The sequence below is a fragment of the Sturnira hondurensis genome, unplaced genomic scaffold, assembly GCF_014824575.4.
Source record: "Sturnira hondurensis isolate 20B ecotype Veracruz unplaced genomic scaffold, ASM1482457v3 Scaffold0020309, whole genome shotgun sequence".
Classification (NCBI taxonomy): domain Eukaryota; kingdom Metazoa; phylum Chordata; class Mammalia; order Chiroptera; family Phyllostomidae; genus Sturnira; species Sturnira hondurensis.
Genome location: NW_028092940.1, coordinates 934,427 through 955,147, shown reverse-complemented (window position 1 = coordinate 955,147; position 20,721 = coordinate 934,427). Strand labels below are relative to the sequence as shown.

The following is a 20,721-nucleotide window of genomic DNA, read 5'->3' as shown; positions in this document are numbered from 1 at the left end:
TATGTATATACAGCGAATATGTGAAAGTCTGCTAAAATGTTAGTATCCTGAATAAAAGTTAGCCAAGCTATATGTAGTTCCTAGGAAATTTGGTAGAGTAACCTTAGACAGTCTGGTAGGGGAAAGGGCACCTGTATTTTTGTGGTTCGGCTTTAATCTGCGCCTAATCACAAATAAACATTTTGTTTACACATCAGGTGATTTTCATTAGGGAGTAATTTGTTCTTTCCTCTTTCTTTGCTGACTCTTGTAATTACAAAGGAGGGCCTGTGCTGCTTCTGAGGCGCTTCCTGCTGGGATAATGAGGGGTTTAGTTTTGGTCTTCTCCACAGCCCCATCGAGGGTTACTGTAGTTGTTTCAATTAACTTTTTTGCAGTATTGATAAGCTATTACTGTACACAAGGATCTGAAATTAATGAGAGACCAGGCTGGGGAGAATCTACTTACCAAAATTAATTGCGGGCACTTCTGGTAGTCTGGTAGTTTCTGTGTGTTTATAGGTTGAACATACATAAAAAGTCTCAGATTCTTTGAGATGGCTTATACTTAACAACTTCAATAAAAGGTATGTAAAGTGAAGAAAAGATAAAGCTGTTACAACTCTAATCACAACGCACAGTCAGAATCCTAGTTCTCTTTCATACCCATCCTCACACCCAGTTTACCGATAAATAGTAGCGTTGTGCTTTGTGCTGACGCGGGAAACGGGCATCGGCTGCAGGATGGAAGCCTGCTGAAATTACAGTGGGGAGAGCAGGGGCAGGGAGCGTCCGCTGCTCGAGCCTCCATATGTGTGTGTTCACAGCCCTCCAGGTGTGCGCGGGAGAGCAGCGGCCCGGCGAGCCTCCGGAGGGCCTCCGCACGCGGGGCCTCCACGGTTCCGGTAAGCAGCGCCTGGCGTCGCCTGGTCCGCGTGAGGCACAGCCCGGCCCGCACGGTTCCTCTGTCGATTCGTGGTGTCTGTTGCCTTTCCAAATTGGTTATTGCACAGACCTTTTTAACTGTTGCTTACCTACCCATTATCGTAAGGAAATAGTTTAGGTATGAGTTACCCTTTCCTTGCACATAATTGGCCATGGAATTCTGACGGTTGCAGTCTCTATAAAGAGTTGCTAGATCGAGTGTTCCTTTTTGAGGCAAGTTCAAGTCGCTGTGTAAGAGCAGCAGCTGACGGTACTTGAACTGTGTGTTGCACTCCAGTCTTGCCTTGCCCGCCTAGTGCAGGACAGCGGGGACACAGTGGGTCTGCACGTGGGACGCGCTGCCAGGTGTCGGTGACCTCAGGCCATCGCCTTGTAGCAGCAGGTGATCTGGGCTTCCTGGGGTACTAGGATCAGTTTCATTTGCGTCACTCCCATGATGGTACTTTTGGTTTTAAACTCTTAACGTGTTTCCTCTTGATGTGTGTTCAGTTTTATGCGAAGTATTTTTGAAGCATTTTTGTGTTTAAAAATACTGGGTACCATTGATCTGTTCTTTGGTGTTTCATCTTTATCCTCAACTATATAGTCTTTCAGTGAAGTGGGAATGAGAAGTGAGAATTCATTTCGCTGTGAGAACGTACATGACTTCCAGTCACGTGGTAAACTGTCAACGAGGAAATTAGTATCTCTGTTGATGCGACTGAGAAATTGCCTTGATGGTAGCTGGAACATGTGCTCTTTGTCCTCAGTGTCCTGCGTGGTGGGGCACTTAGGGTCACCCGCGGGGCCTCTGAGCCTTGCTGATGCGCGAGCCTGGGTTACAGGGCCGTGCTCCAGTGCCCTGGTTTGAAATTTGCTGTAGCTGATGACTACCAGGGTTTCCAGTACCTGATTTATGTTTACTGACTTGCTAGTTTGCTGAGGCTAGTTTCTCCAGTTAAGATGATGAGGAAGGACAAGGATTACGTCTAAAATAGCGCTGGGCATGTGAGCAGGCACAGCTAAGTGAAAGAAGTCTTTTTGCTCTGTGGCCGTTATCCACGTGGGTCCCGAGGGGTTCCTTTACATTTCGGGTGCCCGCTGCTGCCAGGCGGCCTCGTGTGCTGGCGCAGTTTTCTCTAACGTGGGTGCCTCACGGCATCGCCGAGCCTCATTTTTCTAGCTGTTAAATGAGTATGACTGCACCCACGAAATTTTTAGTACTTTTGTTAAGTGCTCAAATTACAAAACATTATATACATGTAATAGCATTTTTTAGAAATTGTGTTTCAATATTCTTACCAGAAATACTTTACACACTGGTAACCCTATTTAGGTGATTTTTTTTTTAAGGTTTCGTGGTCTGATCTGTGACTGATTTCTGTCTAAGCCGATTATTATTTCAATTTTTTAAGCTGATTAATTTTATGCTACAAAGCTATAGACATTTAATGCATTAATGTCTTATACCTACTCATAGTGAGTAATTTAGAAATTTGTGTGTACATTAACATAACACATTTCAAACTTTATAGAATCATCTCAAGATAAAGTGCATCCTGAATTGGAAAGTCAGACCTCACATGTGGGTGATAATGACCCAATGGAAACGTCTGCTAAAGCCACACCCACTTGTGATGAAGATCAAAATGAGCACAAGATGGAAGTGACGGAAAACCCCCAAGTCCTTACCCACCCGGTCACCGTGCAGGAGGGCCTTCAGTTGTCAGAGGACCCTGGACCAGTGGCTCCCACCGGAGGGCCACGGCCTCCAAAAGTGGTTGTCGGCCCTGTCACCGTTCCTCCCGAAACCCGAGTGTGCCCGTGCGAGGAGAGTTCTTTCTGTCCTGAGAAACAGTCACCTGTAGAAAGGGTGCAAGAAGAAACAGAAAAGAAAGAAAGTCCCGAATCTTCCACTGCCTTTATGGACTTCGAAACGACCCCTGCCGTTGAGAGCCGCGTGAAGGGTGGTTTAAGCCGAGACAAGGCTGCGGAGCTGCCACCAGAGATGGAGCCGGCAGCTCCCGCGGCAGCGGACAGGAGCAAGGCCCACCTGTCTTCCCCCCCGGCCCGCCCCGCAGACCTGCCTCCCCAGGACATGCTGCACGGCTGCCCTGCGGCCCTCAGTGCTTCTGTCGGCAGCATCATGCCAACCACGTACTTCTCCGTCACTCCAAAAATCGGCATGGGTAAACCAGCTATCACCAAAAGGAAATTTTCTCCTGGCAGACCTCGGTCCAAACAGGTAGGGCAGTCTTAGTGATGTCGGTGCGCCTCTGTAACGCAAGGAGTACGTGTGGTTTTGGTTTGGGGCACTGTTTTCAGTCTTCAGGTAGAATGTACATGTAATGCTGACTAAGGTTATTTGGCCTTTTAAAAAATTTTTTTAATGCTGTTTGAAGACTACGAAACTTGAAATGATCTTATTTGGCCTATCAGCTCTGTCCTGCCATACAAATGTGACCTATATGATGATAGTTTTTAAAAGGACACAGTTTTTTTAACGTTCTATGCCACAGTAACAACGAGCCTTTAAAAAAGGAACATTTTAGGTATAGTGGTGTAACATTTCAATGTAGGACTTACGTCAGTGGTTTCAGAAGTAAAGGCACTTCCTCCTGGGACTGTTTTAGGTAGTGTGGGATTTACCCCTTGAGGGTAAGTGGCGCTTGTTTTAAATTGGGATTTAAGTGAAGCTATGTGCAAAGTGAAGACATTGTACCTAAGATTTGTTTCTTCTGCGTGATTCCTACTTTCTGAAGTTTTTATGAGATGGCCAGGTATCAAACAATGCAGGCACAAATAGTGATTTGGAGTTCACGTCTTCTGATGTAAACTGATTAAAAGTTTTACTTTTTATAGGAATAATATCTTGACCATCCAATTGTGGAAGTGTGAGATCAGTAGAAAAATAAAATTATAATGTGAGAATCGGTCTTCTCCAAGTAATGTCCAGATATATTTTAATTCTCTAAAGACAGCAAATTACAGTTATACCAAGGGAGATTTTTATTTTCAAACTGGTTTTCCTGCTCCTTAGTCTTCTCTTGTTTTTTTATTTTTTTAAGTTATATAAGAATTATTTCATTTGGCTCGGAAAAGATTTTAGCAATGGAAATTTGGTTCTCAAATTTAATTTTGATTCAGATAATTTGCATTCTTTAAGGATAACTGTATCATACGTGCTCCTAGTAAATTTTACAGTATTTCTCCTTATCGAGAGACTTCTCTTCAACTGAGAAACCATTAGGATTATTTTCTGTTGACTTGTGTTTCAAACGTGTGTGTGTGTGTGTTTGTTTCCGTTTTTTTTCCAGGCTTATCCCATTTTACATGAGCCATGTCCTGTTACTTGCTATTACTTCTGCCGAGGCCTCTGTCGCCCCCGGGCCTGGTGGGCCTGCTCTCTGTGCAGCTGTTGTGTCTCGCTGCTCCTTCGTGCCCTGCACCAGTCTCAGAAGCGTGTCATAGGCCATGTCTTACCTCCCCATTCTCTTGGGTGTGGTTGTGCAGCCAGCGGCCAGCACCTGCACCTGGCGAGCCCGGCTGCCTGCCACACCGGCCTGTGCCTGTGCGGAGGGTGCATTGCATGGGGCACAGCGGCACTTCTGCTGTTTCGGCCACTGCGGAGGTGCTGGGACCGCAGGGCGCCCCAAAAGGAGTGCGCGCTTTGGCGTCCTGGGAGTCTGGCGTCCGCTGCTCTGTTACATGGGTTTATTTAACGTTAGGCATTCCCGTTTTATATTTTGGGTTTTGTTTAGTGGTTTACATATTCTTGACAACGGGGACTGGCTATGAGATGAGGTGGATTTTTATAGCAGTTCTTGTGAATCAGTAAGATTCTTTGGCTTCCATCCTATTTCAGTTGTTGGTATCACTGTCATTTCTGTGTTTTGTTGAGTGTCATCAGCTCTGTGATCTTTACCAGTGTAGCGAATGGCACCCTGACCATGTGTTTCATTAAAATTCCGTTTCATAAAGGTCCCGTCTTTATCTTAACCATACTCTAATACTACATGAGCTTGTCCAGGAATTCACTTAGAAGTGAATACTTTAATTAGAAACAGAGAAAAGCTGATCATGAGATCCCGCCTTCTGGAGGTGGAGTCGGCGGCAGGAGGGAAGCCAGGGCCGCCCAGCAGGCACACACAGGTCTCGTGTCGGGGCACAGTGTCCCAGTCACCCCAGTCACTGAAAGGGAGCAGTGCAGTGAATTTCAGGATTTGATTTAACCTCATACCTTTCAGCATTTGAGCTCCATGTACATGGTGGGTGGGCTGTTTTCTGTTTACTTGCCGCACTGGGTGCTCTAGACCGGGTTTTAGACAGTGCTCGTGGGCAGTGTGGGGCGAGGCGGTTTTTAAAGTGTGAGAACTTGAGTTCCAGAACTATTGATGAAGTTAAAACAAATATTGAACAAGTTTACAGTTGATTAACTGAGGATGTTGCTGTTCTTTCACTGTTTTTAAGGACTGAAATAGAAATATTCTACTTCCTCCAGGTGGTCTTAGGACACGTTATTTTAAATTATAACAAAACTATTAGTCGTAGCAACAAATCACTATATTTTCAACCTATTAGCTTTCTTTACAACTTAGAGTCCTGTTGGCTGTGTTTTGAATCATTTTGCTTTTAACTCATTTTGTAGGTACTTGGTAAAGAATAACAGTGCACTGGGCAGATGAAATTTTTTTTTATAGGTGAGGAAACCTGAGATGCTAGGCTGTGACTGATGGATGAGTTAGGATGGTTCATACCCTACGGGGTTTATTGGTACATTTTCGCATGCAGAAAAGGCAATGAATGCTCAGTAAGAAAAAATGTTCAGTAAATGCTAAACAGAATGATTAATATAGCAGTGAACAGAAAGAGCATGGTATCATCTCATCAAACTTACACTCCAGTGGTCACAATTAAAATCAAGTGTAGTAAGTAAATTCAGTGTAAGTTCAAGTGCAACAATGGTGTAAATCATGTTGCAGTCAAAAGGGGGCGCTAACGTCCTGTGAATGATCTGTGTTGTCTTTGACCTAAGATGAGATCTGAAGGACAATTTATAACTAAAGTTAATAATTACAGCTGTATTTTAGTTTTAAGGTCTAAAGAATATATTAGGTAATTTCTCCTTTGTCAAAATAGCTAAGTATATCATAATTTTTCTTCTGTTCTTATAAAGTTGCACACAATCCATCTTCCAGTGTCGTTTGATAATACACTTATTAAAATTCATAATGTAATTACCCAAGCTTTTATTATATAGGTTCTTCATGGCTGCTGAGTGGCTTTCTAATTATCCCTGAAACGACATCCAAACATTTTGATCTATAGAACCGTTCACTTTGCCCATCCATATTTTATGAACTATGAACGCTTTTTAAAATGAGATAGAGTTTTAGCATCAAAGCTAACTTAAATTATGATGAATAACATTATCTTCAAATGCAACTTTTTATGGTGTGTTTTAAGGACTGCCTACTGACATAACATTAACGGTCTACTGAAAGGAATGTAGGGTGGACATTGCAGCCAGGTATGCTTAGGGGGAAACCTGTGGAAATACTGAGGACTAGCTCAAATACCTCTCGCCCCCACACTCTGCCAGTGAGTAATTGTAAACAACAGAACGTGTGGGCCCAAACTGCTCCGTGAGAGGATGCAAAGGGTGTGGTGAGAGAGATGACACCTCGCCGCAGCGCCGAGGATCGGCCTCTCTGACGAGCGGGTAGTGAGGCCACGCGAGGGATCGCCAGACAGAGGCAGCCACCGGACAGTCGGAGTTGCTCTCAGTCAGCAGGACTCTCTGCTCAGGGAGGAGCTGGGCAGGTTGGAAGGGTAAGGGCATGCCGGCAGCAAGAGGGCGCCACAGGCTGAGGCCGGAAAGGGCATGGTGGTGAGGTCGGGCCTGAAGTGCACTGAGAACTGGGCGGGGGTCCGAACGGCAGTGGCTGGCCTGATGGCTTTTACATTTTGGAAAAGTCATGGCCTCTGCGTGGAGAAAGGCGAAAGGCTTGAGGACATGCAGGCAGGGAAGAGGCTGAAGGGGGCAGAGGCCTGGTGGAGAGGGCCAGGCAAGGCGAGGTGCTGGCAGCCCCGACTGGAGGGGGATGGAGGGGAGAAGCAGCAGAGTGACCAGAGACAGGACCGGAGGATAAAAGGAGCCAAGCTGGCCCGTGGTGTGGAGTGAAGGGAAGGGGAGGGTAGAGGGGGAGGAGGGAAGGGAGTGCATTACTTCCAAAGGTGGGTCAGATGAGGAGACTGGACAGGCGAAGGGAGGGACTAGACAGTAAATCTGAGCGGCTTTGTGTGAGAAAGCTGGAAATGCTACAAAGGAAATCGAAAATCTTACCGACTTGGTGCTCTCAGAATGTGAATTTTTGGGGGACAGTCAACCGAGAGGGTGTTTACAGCCCTCGTTGCAGACAGTCCCATTTGGGGTGAGACTGCATATAGGAGGGGGGTGGTCCAGGCTTTGGAGGGCAGGGGGAGGAAGAGCTGGCGTGATGGCCGAGGAGGGTCAGCGGGAAGGACAGAGTTCAAGGTGGGGCGGGGGCATGGCTCTGAGCCCAGCAAGGCTGTGTGTGGATGTTGGGCGTTGGAGTAAAAGAAGAATGGAGGGAGGACTTTGGGTGGCAGAGAGGTCATGGAAGATGCTGGGCACCGTAGGAAAGAAGACAGGTGTGCTTGCAACTTGGTCCTTATGGGGACCCAGTGGGCCCCTCACAACCACCAGCTGAGCTTGAGGCGGGGTCGACGGGCCAATTGAGAAAGGGCAGCCAGTCTCTCCCTTGTGTGGTTTTTCCTTAATTACCGCTACTCCGTTAACTGTCTGCTCCACGAAGGGCAGTTAGGCGCTGCCTTTTGGTTGATTATTTAAAATCCCAGTGGTATTTTTATACAGTTAATAGGCTACTACATGTTGGTTTGATGATACTCTGGAAACCTGGTAAGTACTGTGTTTCTTGTATTAAGCTTTAGTCATTCAGTTGGTAAAATTTATAGTGTGCATTCTTTAATTACGTAATTCCTAATGGGTTCCTAATGGGTTCGACATTTGTTTTGTGTTTTCCTTTAAAATGTTATCTGTGTGGAGTAAACATTTTTCTTCATGCTGCTTAGCATCTTCATCTGATTAGCTCAGGTTATTGCTCGATGTGGTTACTTGGAAGTAAAATGTTATAGTTTTATTTTAACTATTTTAATAAGATACTATTCTTGTATAAATAATCGAGTACTTTAGGCATTGTAATTTGCAAATTTAGGACAATTGCTTTCACATTTTTCACTTCTCAAATTAATCCCTTGGATATAATTTACATATATAGTCCCCTAACTGAAAACCAAAACTGACCACTAGCTGTCACCAAAGGAACAGTAAAACGCTCAGATTTTAATGGTGTTTGCGTCTGAAGGTCACACAGTAACTAATTTCCACAATGGAAAGCGACTGTATCTGTTGATTGCTCACGTTTCTGTTCCCACGTTCGGCCTGCTGGGTTGGTTGCGCACAGCAGCAGGTCTGCACGGCGCTCTCTGAGATTACCCGTTCTCCTTTCCAGAAGGGCCGTAGTTGCTAGAAGAAAGGAACCCCTGAAGGGTTTCTTACAATTTTAGTTTGACTGACTTTTATTTATATTTGGAGTTATAATTGTAGTTCATAAGTCATTGTTGATGCTATAGTAAGTTTTGTTGTTTCAGCCAGAATAAAACATTTAATGTAAATTGTAGCTGCAAACATTTAAGTGTAACATCACTTTAAGTGCTGGCTTTATTTTTCTGACTGGAAGCAATTTGTCCTAAATTTCCATGCGTCTGCATTTGTTTTTGCTGTTCTAAAATTCCTTAGTTGCTGGCTTTGACATTTTATGTTGCTGCGTTTTACACATCTATTTTCTCACCTGCCGTATCCTAGGGGGCTTGGAGTACCCATAACACAGTGAGCCCACCTTCCTGGGCCCCAGACATTTCAGAAGGTCGGGAAATTTTTAAACCCAGGCAGCTTCCTGGCAGTGCCATTTGGAGCATCAAAGTGGTAAATAAAATTGCATTTACATTCATGGGTCATTTCTTTCCGGGTTTAGCTGAGTAGAAGTTGGAGTTGAACCTCGTCCAGACAGACAGTTCGGCTTTGAGAGCCACGTTTTTAACCTAAAGTTTCTAACGTGAAGAAGCAACATGCTTGCATTGAACAGTGTGGAGCAGGAGGAAATTAAATAGCAGTTTTACATGCCTGCTTTTCAGTGTAAATTTTTAATGGCCTGTTTTAATGGTTGCTTCCTTTTATGTGGTAATTAACAGTATGGGGGAAAATCCTTGTCACCCAGGCTGTGGAGAGTAATTAAGGGCTTGGTTGTGTATTCATGACACCATAAACTTTTGTTGCTTAGGAAAGAACAAAAGGAAAACCGCAGTGAGCCCTCGAGACACCAGTGCACTGGGAAGAAGCCCCGGGGCCACAGCCCGATCCCTTGTCTGTTAACCTCGGGGCTGTAGGCGCTCTCGTCCCACCCCTTGGGGTGGCGCGGTTGGTCCTGGATGTGAGCCACAGGGTCTGAGGCATTTTGGAGGGCGGAAACTGAATTTGAGGAGTCGTTAATCATCTGAAAGCTGAAAGATTCGGCTAACTAGAGAGCGCAGTTTTTCTTCATTTCGTGCGTCTAGTGTAACCCTGGAGTGAGCGTGCTTGGTGTAGGCTAATGAAGGCCGTGAAGAGGGTACAGATGTCGCTTCCTCGTTTTCTGTCCCCACTGGAGGGACGGGCATGACACGCTGATGTCATGCATGATGCGGGAAGTATAAATCTTTAAGAGTATAAAAGATGACTTATTTGACCATTTTGAAGCAAATACCCCCAATTTTCACTTATCTTTGTCATCGGATGCTGGGGGGAAATAAATTGAGATTTTTATAGTGACGGGTGACGAAGTCCAGCGTTCAACATTGTGGTTAGTGACCTCGGTTGAACGCAAGACCTCCAATTAACTCTTTAGGGAAAGAATGCCAGAGGATTTTCCTGAGTAAATTTAATAGTTTTAAATGTGTAAGGATACGTAGATGCCATGGGTTTTTTTTGAGGTAGTAATAAATAGGTCTGAGTAAAACAGTAAAAAACAAAACACTAGAAATAACCGCAGTGCTTATTTGTTAAAATGTCGGGGAACTTAATGTTTTCCTATAGAGTCTTTCTTGTGTTGGGTAAAAATTCAGATAAATTAGTTTCATTTTAAGTAATTGTTATCTAGATGATTCAGAGCTGGCCTTTTACCAGTTTTCCTATCTGTAGATAAATTGCCCTCTCGTTACTAGGGTAGAATGAGGCCCACGTTCGGGTAATACAGACAGCTGTCAAATAAGCAAAATTGACCATGTGAATGGCGAGGAGAAATACTACTGTGTGATAACAAAACTCCACTCTCGTGCAAGGGCGCAGCTCAGGATAGTGGTTCAGACCCAGACTAGCTGGCTCCCAGACTTGGGGGAAGTGACCCCTGAAAGGGGGTCATCCAAGAGGACTCACCTGGCAGGATTGTGGAGAGGGAAGTGAGATTAGTGCTGCCCACAGGGAGTACTCCAGCCCTGTCAGCTCTTCCTAAAGCGGCCCAGAGACTGGCTTGCCAGGTGGTGCCTTATCCTCCCCGGGTACTGAGGGGCAGCACGTAGAGGTGCCTGGGTGGGCCGTGGGCGTCCTCGCCACCTGGAATGCAGGACAAAGAAAGGGATTGATCAGGCCAGTGTTTGCTGGTGCAGGGCGCCCACAACCCCGGACTCAAAGTTTGCTTCTAGGTTACAGGCATCTCAAATGTATGTATAGTATTTTTAAGTCACCAAATACATGTTGAGAGACACGAATAATAACCTTGTCTCAATATGTATCTCATCTGGATAAAAGCAAGAAGCAGCTATTTGTGTAACATTCAATACGATGTTTGACCTCATTGTGGGTTTCAGATGCTTTGGGGCTTGTTCAGAACGCTGACTTTTCCTTCTCTGTTGTGTAGGGCCGTGGGTCGGGCTTCCCGGGGAAGCGGAGGCCTCGGGGCGCAGGGCTGGCCGGCCGGGGCGGCAGAGGCCGGTCCAAGTTGAAGAGCGGTGTGGGGGCAGTCATGCTGCCCGGGGTAAGTCGCGCCTCCTTGTCATTCCTGCTGACGATGGTGCCCTCGTGGGTGGCGAAGTGGATGCTAACTAACATTTTTGTTTGGCCAGGATCTCTACTTTGCTTTCAAGAAAACCAGACACTTCTGGTTAGGTTTTCTACTTTCTTGTCCTTTTTTCTTGCCTTCCTCTCGGACTCTGTGCTTTTTCTACCAGCCCTCTCCCAAACCCAAATGTAATGTATTTTCTTTTATCTAAAAAAGGCAAACTCCTGTCCTGTTCTTGTTTGTTTGAAAAAACCTTCTTGGTGTTTTAAGTGTTTGGTTGTAGCAGGTCTCCGTGTAGAAAGAGGTTTAAAGAAGAAACGAGATGTTGCAGATGAGTCTGGAATCTAAAACGTGGGTGGAGGGCTTCATGACCATCTTTCATATATTTTAAGATGGGCGAGTATTTGCTCCTTGACACATTGTGAATAAAAACTGTATTTAGCAAGTTCAGGGGACAGTTGGGATTGTTTGTTTTTACTACTAAAGGAAATACGGATTCTGGCCCTTTTTATTTTTAAGAAGGCAGGTTCCCTGCCCAAGTTAACAGGCTTATTGAGGTAAATTGAACTAAATGCAAATGTCGGAAGTGCGCACTTTTGGAGGCTGTGACATGCCCTTGGGAGCCACACCATAATCAACACAGCGAACCACGCGCCCACCCAAGTCTCTGCAGGCCCCCAGGCCTGGCCTTCCTCTCCGCCGCGGTCCGACTGCCCCAGAGACTGCATCTCTGTCGAGTTTGCGGGGCAGATCTGCGCTTTTCGGTCTGATCTCTTTCACTCGGGGTGCTTACTTGGAGCGTGCTTTTGTGGCTGAAGAGTGTCCCACAGTATTCGGTGCCACAGCTTGCCTGTCTAGTCCCCCGTCGAGGGCAGGATTGCACTTCCGTTTTTTGGCTGGTAGAGGCAGAGCCACTCTGCACTGCTCTGTCGCCTCTTCGTGGACCTGTGCTTTCTTTTCTGGGTCAGTGTCTAGGGTCCGGGTGGCTGGGTGGGGCGGTGAGTGTGCGCTGAGCTTTCTAAGCCCAGCGCCGGCTGCTGTTCGGGTTGGGTGTGCCGTGGTGTGTGCGCAGGGTGTGTGGGATTCGGGTGTTCTCCACGTGCCCCCTGCGTGTGGGACGGTCAGTCTCACTTGAGCCTCTGCAACGGGCAGGTCGATGGTGTCTTACTTGCATTTCTCTGATGGCCGATGACGTCAGCCACCTCTTTAGGTGCTTACCTGCTCTCTTTGTCTTAGATAAAGTCACTCTTAAGACGTTCAGCCCGAGTTTTTTTAATTGAGTTGTTCTAAAACTTTGAGTCAGGATTTCTTTACGTATTCTGGGCGTAAGGTCTTTATCGTGAGCATGATTTGCAAATATTTTCTTTTGGGGGGGGCGGGGATTGTCTTTTCATTTTTTAATTGTGCTGTTTGAAGACCAAACACTTTGATTTTGAGGAAGTCCAATTTTTTTCTATGGATTGGGCTTTTGGAGTATGAAAAATGTTTGTGTAACTTAAACTTTAAAACGTATTTGGTGTTTTCTTGTAGAACTTTTATGGTGTTGGGTTTTGCATTTAGATTTAAAATTTAATTTCAGTTTATTTTTATGCATGGTATTAAGACGGAGCATTAAGACGGAGCAGAGTTTATTTTTGGCATGTTGAATCCCTTATTTTCTGAATGGCCTTTGTATCTTGCCCGACAATTAGTTATCTGTATATATTTTTTGTCTTATTTTGGAATCTGGATGCCATGGGTTTGTTTCCTTTATCTTAGGTCGATACTGAACTTCTTTGATTACTTCTTTATAACTGCTCCCGAAATCAGACACTGTTAGTCTTCTGATTTTCCACTTTTTCAAAGTTGTTTTGACTATTTGAAGTCCTTTATATTTTTGTATGAATTACAGAACTAACTTGTCAATTTCTACAAATAAGTCTGGCAGGATTTTGATTGAGTTTGCATTCAAACTATGGGTGAACTTGGGGGAAATGGACAGTTTAGCTGGGGTGAGCCTTTTCACCCCGGGACTCTGCGCCTGTCCTCTCCTTAGGCCTTCACTGTCTGTCAGTGATGTGTTCCGCATGCCTGTCTTTCACCCCATTTCTCAGGGTTGTTTCTAAGTCTTTCATATTTTTTATGCTTTTGTAAATGGTAGTGTTTCCTTAATGTTCTGTTGTGGTTGTTGGTTGCTAGTATCTAGAAACAGTATTCATATTCATTGATTATTTTTAATCCTACAACATTATGAAAATTCCTATATTACTTCTAACTGCTCATGTGTAGACATCATTCGTTGGATTTTGTGCCTACACAGTCGTGTCTGCACGAAAAGAAAGTTTTGTGTCTTTGCAACCTGGAGCCCCTTCGCTCCTACTCTGTGTTGCATTCGTTATTATCTTCCATATAGTGTTGGGTAGACGTGACGGGATCTGGTGACCTTGTCTTGTTTCTGATTGTGGTGAGTTAGCATAACATACAGTGTTAGCTGTAGTTTTGTGTTGTTTTTCTTAAGAGACACTGTAAATCAGTTTGAGGGAGCTCCTGTCTGTCTGTAATTTGTCGAGATTTTTTTCTTTTTATTTTAACAGGGAGTAGATACTGGAGTTTTTAAATGCCTTTCCTGCTTTGGTACAGATAATCCTGTGGCCAACTTGTTGACACGGTGAATTACATCAGTTGGCTTGTTTGAATGCTGAAGCTACTTTGCTGCCTGGGACAAACTCTACTTGGCCGTGATCATCTTTTTTGCCTTTTGTAGGTGTCTGCTGCTGATATTTCATCAAATAAGGATGAAGAAGAAAACTCCATGCACAATACAGTTGTGTTGTTTTCCAGTAGTGACAAGTTCACTTTGCATCAGGTTTGAACTTAGTTATTTGTGGTTTTCCACTTTTGACTTCTTCCTGGCCCATTTCTCCTTGATCTCGTGTGCACTGAAGTCATCTGATGTTTAGCTCTAAAGTTGTGTAAGCTAAGAAGGTATTTTTAAAAAATTACTGAATTAGGACATCAGTACATTCTTAGCTGAGGGCCCCGTTTAAAGTATATTCATACGCCCTGGCTGGTGTAGCTCAGTGGGTTGCGCACTGGCCTGCAGACTGGAGGGTCGCTGGTTCAATTCCCAGTTATGGCACGTGCCTGGGTTGTGGGCCAGGTCCCTGGCGGAGGGGCATGTGAAAGACAACCAATTACTGTTTCTCTCAAACATTGCTATTTCTCTCCCTTCCTTCCCCCCTCTCTGAAAATAAATAAATAAAGTCTTAAAAAATAATTTTAAATATGTTCACGTGTGCTTAATTTCAGGATATGTGTGTGGTTTGTGGCAGTTTTGGCCAAGGAGCGGAAGGGAGATTACTTGCCTGCTCTCAGTGTGGTCAGTGTTACCACCCATACTGTGTCAGTATTAAGGTAAATATGCTCACGTTTAAATGACTTAACATCGGTGCATTTAAATTGGGTTTGACTTGGGTGGTGTGCTGCTTCCAAGTCTTATAATTGTTGGGGTAATTGTACATACGTGGCAGGACTTTCAGCACTGCATTTTAGGTGTTCCCTGAAGAAATTAACTCTGTGATCTGTTGTCTTAAATTGTAGTGATTATCTGCTATTGTCCTGGAACAGTAACACATGGAAGTGCCTATACTTAATTTAAAGATACGTGGCACTGTTACTTTCCGAGGCACGCGGCTCGGTTGGTGCCTCTTGTCTGTGAGAGCTTCTGCAGCACCCTGCGAGAGCTGGGCCTGGCCCCAGGGCACTCACTCGGCTCTGTCCTCTAGCAGGGGTGCCAGGTGTTCTGCCAGGCTGCTAGGGGCAGGGGCCTGGTGTTTTTAGGCAGTTTGGGCCAATCGTGGCCCTATTTCCTCAAGTGTTTCTTTTTTCTCCCTCTCCCCTGCTTTCCGGAATCCCGGTTTGTGTATGTGTGCGAGTGTGTATAAGAAGCTAACGTTTCCCCAGGTTGCCGACACCTCGTTCTTCCCGCCACACTTAGGTTTGTGTGGTTTCTGTAACGTTCCTCAGAACTCACTGTTCTGTGATGTGTGATCTGCTCTGAGCCCATCCAGTGGGTTTTTCGGGTAATTGTGTTCTTTAATCTCAGATCCATTTTATAGTTTATTATCTTGTAGTTTTAAACTTCTTTTAAATTCCCCCCGCCCCCCATCAAGTCTTTGTATATATTCATCGGGCACTTCTCACTGTGTTAACTAGTCTTTCTCCTCATTGGGAGATGCTTTCTTGCTGGTCAGCATCTGGTAGTTTCCGGTTGAATGTGGGTGTTGCGCCTTGCGATTGAACGTTGCAGGGGGTCTGGATGTGCCCCTTCCCAAAGCGGGGAGCCCCTTTTTCGGCAGGCAGTAATCTTTGGGTACCCTCTCACCTGAGAGGCGCCCTGCCGGGCTCCGGCTGTCATCCTAGAGGCCCTTCCTAATGGGGTCTGGCCTGTGTGTTGTCTTAGAGCTACTCTCATAAGAGAGTTTGTTGGGGGGGGGGTAGTAACAAATACTGGATATTTCGCTTTATTTTTTGTCAGATTGATAACAAACACTTTGTTTTAGAAATTCACAGGGACTAGTTTAAAACACAAAACACACAGGCACAGCCTTATGGTGTCGGTGTGATGATACTGCGTGCGTCAGGGAGCCTCTGCAGAGCACCGCTGGGGGGGTGCGTGTGGCCAGGACAGCTCCTTAGATGGTTGTGACAACTGTTCTGGCCTCCTGACCCCACTGGGGCTCCCCACAGCACACTTCCTGAGGGCCCTTGTGGCCCCAGGGGCACCCTGCTTGCGGCTGCCATGGCCTCCCCTCTCCCCGTTCACCAGGGTCCGCTCTCTGACGGGCTGAGATGCAGCTGTCTCCCCCGTCTCGAGGGCTCTGATAGTTGTTGCACCGACACGCTCTGGGAGCTGCTACCCCAGTCATGGATCTCTGCTTGGCTTCCTGGGTGTGCAGCTAGATGTTCGACCAAGCTCCGGGGAAAGCGGTGCGGACCGCCTGGGCTGCCTCTTGCTTTCCGGAAGTCTGTCCTGTGTCCTGAGCTCGGAGGTGGTGTGCTCCGCTGGGCTCTCGCACCCTCAGCAGCGTCGGGAAGTGTGTACAGGCTGAAGACCGCAGGGCTCCCCGTGCTCGGTCCACTCCTCCCCAGACCACAGTTCCCCAGACAGCAGTGCGGGGCAGCCCACTGTCCTGCATCTGCTGACAAGCGCTTCCCACATCGTGTCCCAGCTTCTGGGGTTTTACCATTGGGGGCGGTGTGGTCCCAGTCCCCCCACTGCAGCTGAGCAGGTTTGCTTACACACCACGACACACGTGTGCTGCGCACAGGCGTGGCACTCTGGAGGGGATATTGTCCCTGAAAGAGCTTTTAAAGGACAAACTGGAGAGCTCTGGCCTCTGTCCCAGGAGGGATTGGTGGGGGGGTGGGGGTGGAGGTGGGGCTGCAGTTTGCACGTCGAAAGCACGCAGAGCGGTCAGATGCACACACTGACAGGACAGCTGCATTTGGAAGTCAAGCGTTCTCAGTGGTGACTGGGGCCTGGCAGCCGGGATTGGTGTGTCCGAGAGCCAACACACTCCAAGTCCCCGGGCAGTTTGGCTGTGAAGGATCCCAGCATGGAGATCTGAGAAATAGGAGAACATACTGAGAATGAAGAGAAACACCTTGGGTCTGTCTCCCTGTTTGTCTGTCTTCTGCACCAGAGATCACTGCCCGTATCTGCCTGGCTGACTGCTTTCGTACGTCAAGTTCCATTGGACCTCACACACGCTCTGTTGTTCACGTCTGCCCGTAGCTGGCCTCACACCCCTCAGACCCCTGTACGGTTCAGACCCTGTGCCCGCCAGGTCTAGGGTGTCTGCTGCCTGACCTCTCTTTTGTTTTGTTTTTGCATTTTTTCATTGATTTTAATATACAAGTGCCTTTGCAGTGGTCACAAGTTTCAGAAGCATGACTTCATGAAATATCGAGGGGAAACTATGTGGATCCATTGTAACTCTTGTGTTAACAGTACTGGGGCAGTTTTTTTCATTTCTGTAAAATCCAGTCACCACACCCATACAGTGGGCATAAACCCCACAGCACCGGGCAGTTATATGGACTCCCAGGGGCGGGTATAGAGTAGGCACCACCGCCCAGAAGGTGGACCCCAGGAGCGCGTGAGCGGGCCCACACCAGTGCGGGCCCCTTCGGTGCTCGGGAACTCTTGGCTGGTGGCCTGCTTCCTGCGAGCAGGTCCGTCGGCACCATGTGCATCTGCGCGGTGTCTGGTTGTCGTTGTGCGTACTGTGCGGATCGAGTGACTGGCCGTCTCTTTCCAGATCACGAAGGTGGTGCTCAGCAAAGGCTGGCGGTGTCTGGAGTGCACGGTGTGCGAAGCCTGTGGGAAGGCCACCGACCCAGGGCGGCTCCTGCTGTGTGATGACTGCGACATCAGCTACCACACCTACTGCCTGGACCCGCCCTTGCAGACCGTCCCCAAGGGGGGCTGGAAGTGCAAATGGTACTGCAGGTTCACATTTCCCACGCTCCGTTCCCAGTTCGGAGCTTCCCCACGTTTCTGTAGTTTTTGAAAGTCAGCCACACTCGCTTAACTGCGTGGCACCTGTTTACCATGGCAGAGACTGCTGATCGCGTGTTTCAGATACGCAGTCAGTAGTCTCCCCTCTTCTGCACGAGTCAGTAAAGCTGCAATCCGTGGGGGGGGGTTGGCTTGCAGGTGTGTCTGGTGCCGGCACTGCGGGGCCACGTCTGCGGGGCTGCGGAGCGAGTGGCAGAACAACTACACCCAGTGCGCCCCGTGCGCCAGCCTGGCCTCCTGCCCCGTGTGCTGCCGCAGCTACAAGGAGGAGGACCTGATCCTGCAGTGCAGGCAGTGCGACAGGTACGGCGCCCCCGGCGGGCTTTTCTCCCGGGTGTGTAGTGGAAGGAAGTCAGAAAACGCTTGTTCTTACGTTCGGGAAGCAGCACTGGGGCATTCCAGAAAGTCGGCGAGAGACCTGTGGAAGTTTCCTGTGTTGTGTTCTCAGTTCCAGGCAAAAGAATTTTAACTTGGGGCTTCCTGAGGGTTTATGAATCCCTTGAAATTAGACGCGGCAGAATTACTGTATGCGTATATGGGTTTTCTAGGGGGGATTCAGAGTGTTTTATTAGGTTTTACAAGAACCTCTCACAGTCTCTGTTCCTTGAAGCTCTAGACGGTAAGTGTGCAGATATTAGATGCCAGCTCCCATTCTCCCTGCGTAGTTAGGGCGCTGCTTCACAATCCAGTGCTTTGGGGGGGGTTGAGGGTGCGCCCTGTGGGTGGTAGCACTGTGCGTGTGCCGGCAGCACCTGCGCCGGCTCCTCCACGGCGGGCGCACCATGTGGGGCTCGGGCCGCAGTGCCCTTGGCGTCGCCGAGTTCTCGTGCGCTTGCCTGGCGAGCCTCCGCAGCCTGCAGTGTGGAGTCATTACAGTTACCCACTCTGCGCATGGCTGCCCCGCCTCCCTCCGCGGACCCCACTTCGTTTCTTTTCCGTGTCAGCTTCAGGAGTTCTTGTGGGGCGGTGGGCAAGGCTAGGGACAGAGGGCAGCTTGGTGTGGGAAGGGGGGCATTTGCGGGTTAGGGGCTGGGAGTTGGGAGACTGCCAACTCCCACTTTTAAAAGAAAACGGTCGTTAGATTCTTTCTTTTCTGACCCTACAAATGCGGTCTTTGTAGGTGGATGCATGCGGTTTGTCAGAACCTGACCACGGAAGAGGAGGTGGAAAGCGTGGCAGACGCCGGTTTTGACTGCGGCATGTGCCGACCCTACACACCCACGTCCCGTGGTGAGGGGGGCCCTGACTGTGCATCTGTGCCCCGTGCGGCCCCGCGCGGCCCCACGCCTGGCGGTCATGGCCAGCGAGGTGCCGGGCTTGGGGTCCTCCCTCTCTGAAACTGTCATTGGAGCAAGGGTTTTGTGGAAATTAAGTTGCTTTTATTGTACATTAACTGTTATTCCAACTTAATATACTAAAACAGTTGGCTTGCATAGAGTAAAATGAGCATATAATTTAGATATGAAATGTAATTTTGCCTTTAAAACTCACAACCACGTGGTGGTTATCAGGACTTGGAAATCCAGTACTTTACCTTCAGTTTTTCCTTCTTACATGTATCTGCCTTTCAGTAGCTTGTTTTAAAGACAGCCTGTAAACTCTGCTTATTTCCCAAACATTTATTTTAGTAAAATGGTCATAGAAATAGAGCTTTTAATCATTCATAAATGTATTTTAAATATATTTTACCTCTTCCAAAACAATGACCCCGTGACTTTTTCCCTCACGGCAGTGCCTTCTGCAGACTGCTGTGACCCCTCCCTCGCCGTGCAGACCCTCACGAAGGCGAAAGAGCTCGGTAAGGCCCGCGCTGCCGGAGCACACCCACCCGAATCCCTCGGGCGCTCAGTCTGCACACCCTGATGCCGGTCGCACTCCGCCGCGTCCATGGGGCCGATTCCCACGAGTCTCACCCAGTGGGCGACAAAAATCACTGCTCATGGAATCATCATCGACTCCCTGTTGGCTGTGTTTTCATGGATACGTTACTGTGTGCGGTTATCCGGAGGCAGAACATAAGGCCCCGTTAACAGATGCCTTTAGAATGAACTCATCAGTCGTTATATTTTTCTGTAACAGATCAGCCTAGGGTGGTGATTAATATGATGCTCTTGTTAAGCTCTCATTCTTCTCTTCTTTATTTTTTCTTTAAGATTTTATTTCTTTATCTTTAGAGGGGAAGTGAAGGAGAGAGGGAGAGAAATATCAATGTATGGTTGCCTCTTGAGTGTCCCCTGCAGGGACCTGGCCTGCAACCCAGACATGTGCCCTGACTGGGATTCAAACCATGATCCCTTAGTTCGCAGGCCCGTGCTCAATCCACTGAGCTACACCAGCCAGGGCTCACTCTTCTATTTGATATCACCTGATACAAAAACATTTGGATGGTTCAGAAATTGTTCTAATGAACAGCAGTTCTGTGGATTTATAAAATTTCGGGGTTTCTCCGTACGTACACCTCTCCCTGCTTTCTGGTTGGGCTTCTGGAGTGTCATCGTTTCTCTCGCGTGACTGGCCCTCACCCTTAGGTCCGCCAGGGTCCGAGGGAAACGCAGCGTGGCCCTCAGTCCCGCTGCCCCCTCCTGGTGCCCAGCCCAGGCGCGTGTGCAGGAGGGGCCGGGAGGGCTGCTGCTGAGAAACGTGCGGCGTTTCTGCCTGAAAGCTTAGGGAGTTTGGCCAGCAGCTCTCACACTTGGTTGACTGTTCTTCATTCATTACTCATACATTTCGTCAGTGGCTGTTTCATAAAAGCCACACTCCCTTGACACGTGGGTGTTTTGTATTACTCATTGAACTTACCGGAGTTAAAGCCAGTGATTTAGTTCGTATCCTCGGCGTTGTCACTTTAGATCCACCCAAGACGTACACCCAGGATGGCGTGTGCCTGACCGAGTCGGGGATGACGCAGCTGCAGAGCCTCATGGCTGCCGCCCCGAGGAGGAAGCGGTCCAAGCCCAAGCTGAAGCTGAAGATCATCAACCAGAACAGCGTGGCCGTGCTGCAGACGCCGCCCGACCTGCAGTCCGAGCACTCCCGCGACGGGGACATGGACGACAGTCGGGGTACTCACAGCCTCCTTGCCCTGCGGCGTGTCCGCGGGAGCGAGGGCGCGTGGCGTGA

At 47.7% G+C, this 20,721-nt stretch overlaps 1 protein-coding gene across 15 annotated transcripts in view; it reads left to right on the top strand.

The window, feature by feature from the left end:
* The window catches only part of KMT2C (lysine methyltransferase 2C), a 163,599-nt gene that overhangs the window by 77,365 nt on the left and 65,513 nt on the right, over nt 1-20,721 (top strand). For 14 of the 15 annotated variants that reach the window (XR_005064086.1, XM_037029526.1, XM_037029514.1 and 11 more), the window contains exons 12-22: nt 807-884; nt 2,439-3,148; nt 8,813-8,932; nt 10,899-11,015; nt 13,783-13,884; nt 14,328-14,432; nt 17,342-17,523; nt 17,740-17,904; nt 18,722-18,831; nt 19,334-19,399; nt 20,451-20,663. Coding sequence is in view for 14 of the 15 variants with exons in the window: in XM_037029526.1 (XP_036885421.1) it covers nt 807-884; nt 2,439-3,148; nt 8,813-8,932; nt 10,899-11,015; nt 13,783-13,884; nt 14,328-14,432; nt 17,342-17,523; nt 17,740-17,904; nt 18,722-18,831; nt 19,334-19,399; nt 20,451-20,663 (1,968 nt within the window). In the remaining variant the exon portion in view is untranslated. The remainder of the gene's footprint in view (nt 1-806; nt 885-2,438; nt 3,149-8,812; nt 8,933-10,898; nt 11,016-13,782; nt 13,885-14,327; nt 14,433-17,341; nt 17,524-17,739; nt 17,905-18,721; nt 18,832-19,333; nt 19,400-20,450; nt 20,664-20,721) is intronic. The other variant, XM_037029521.1, reaches the window with a different exon arrangement.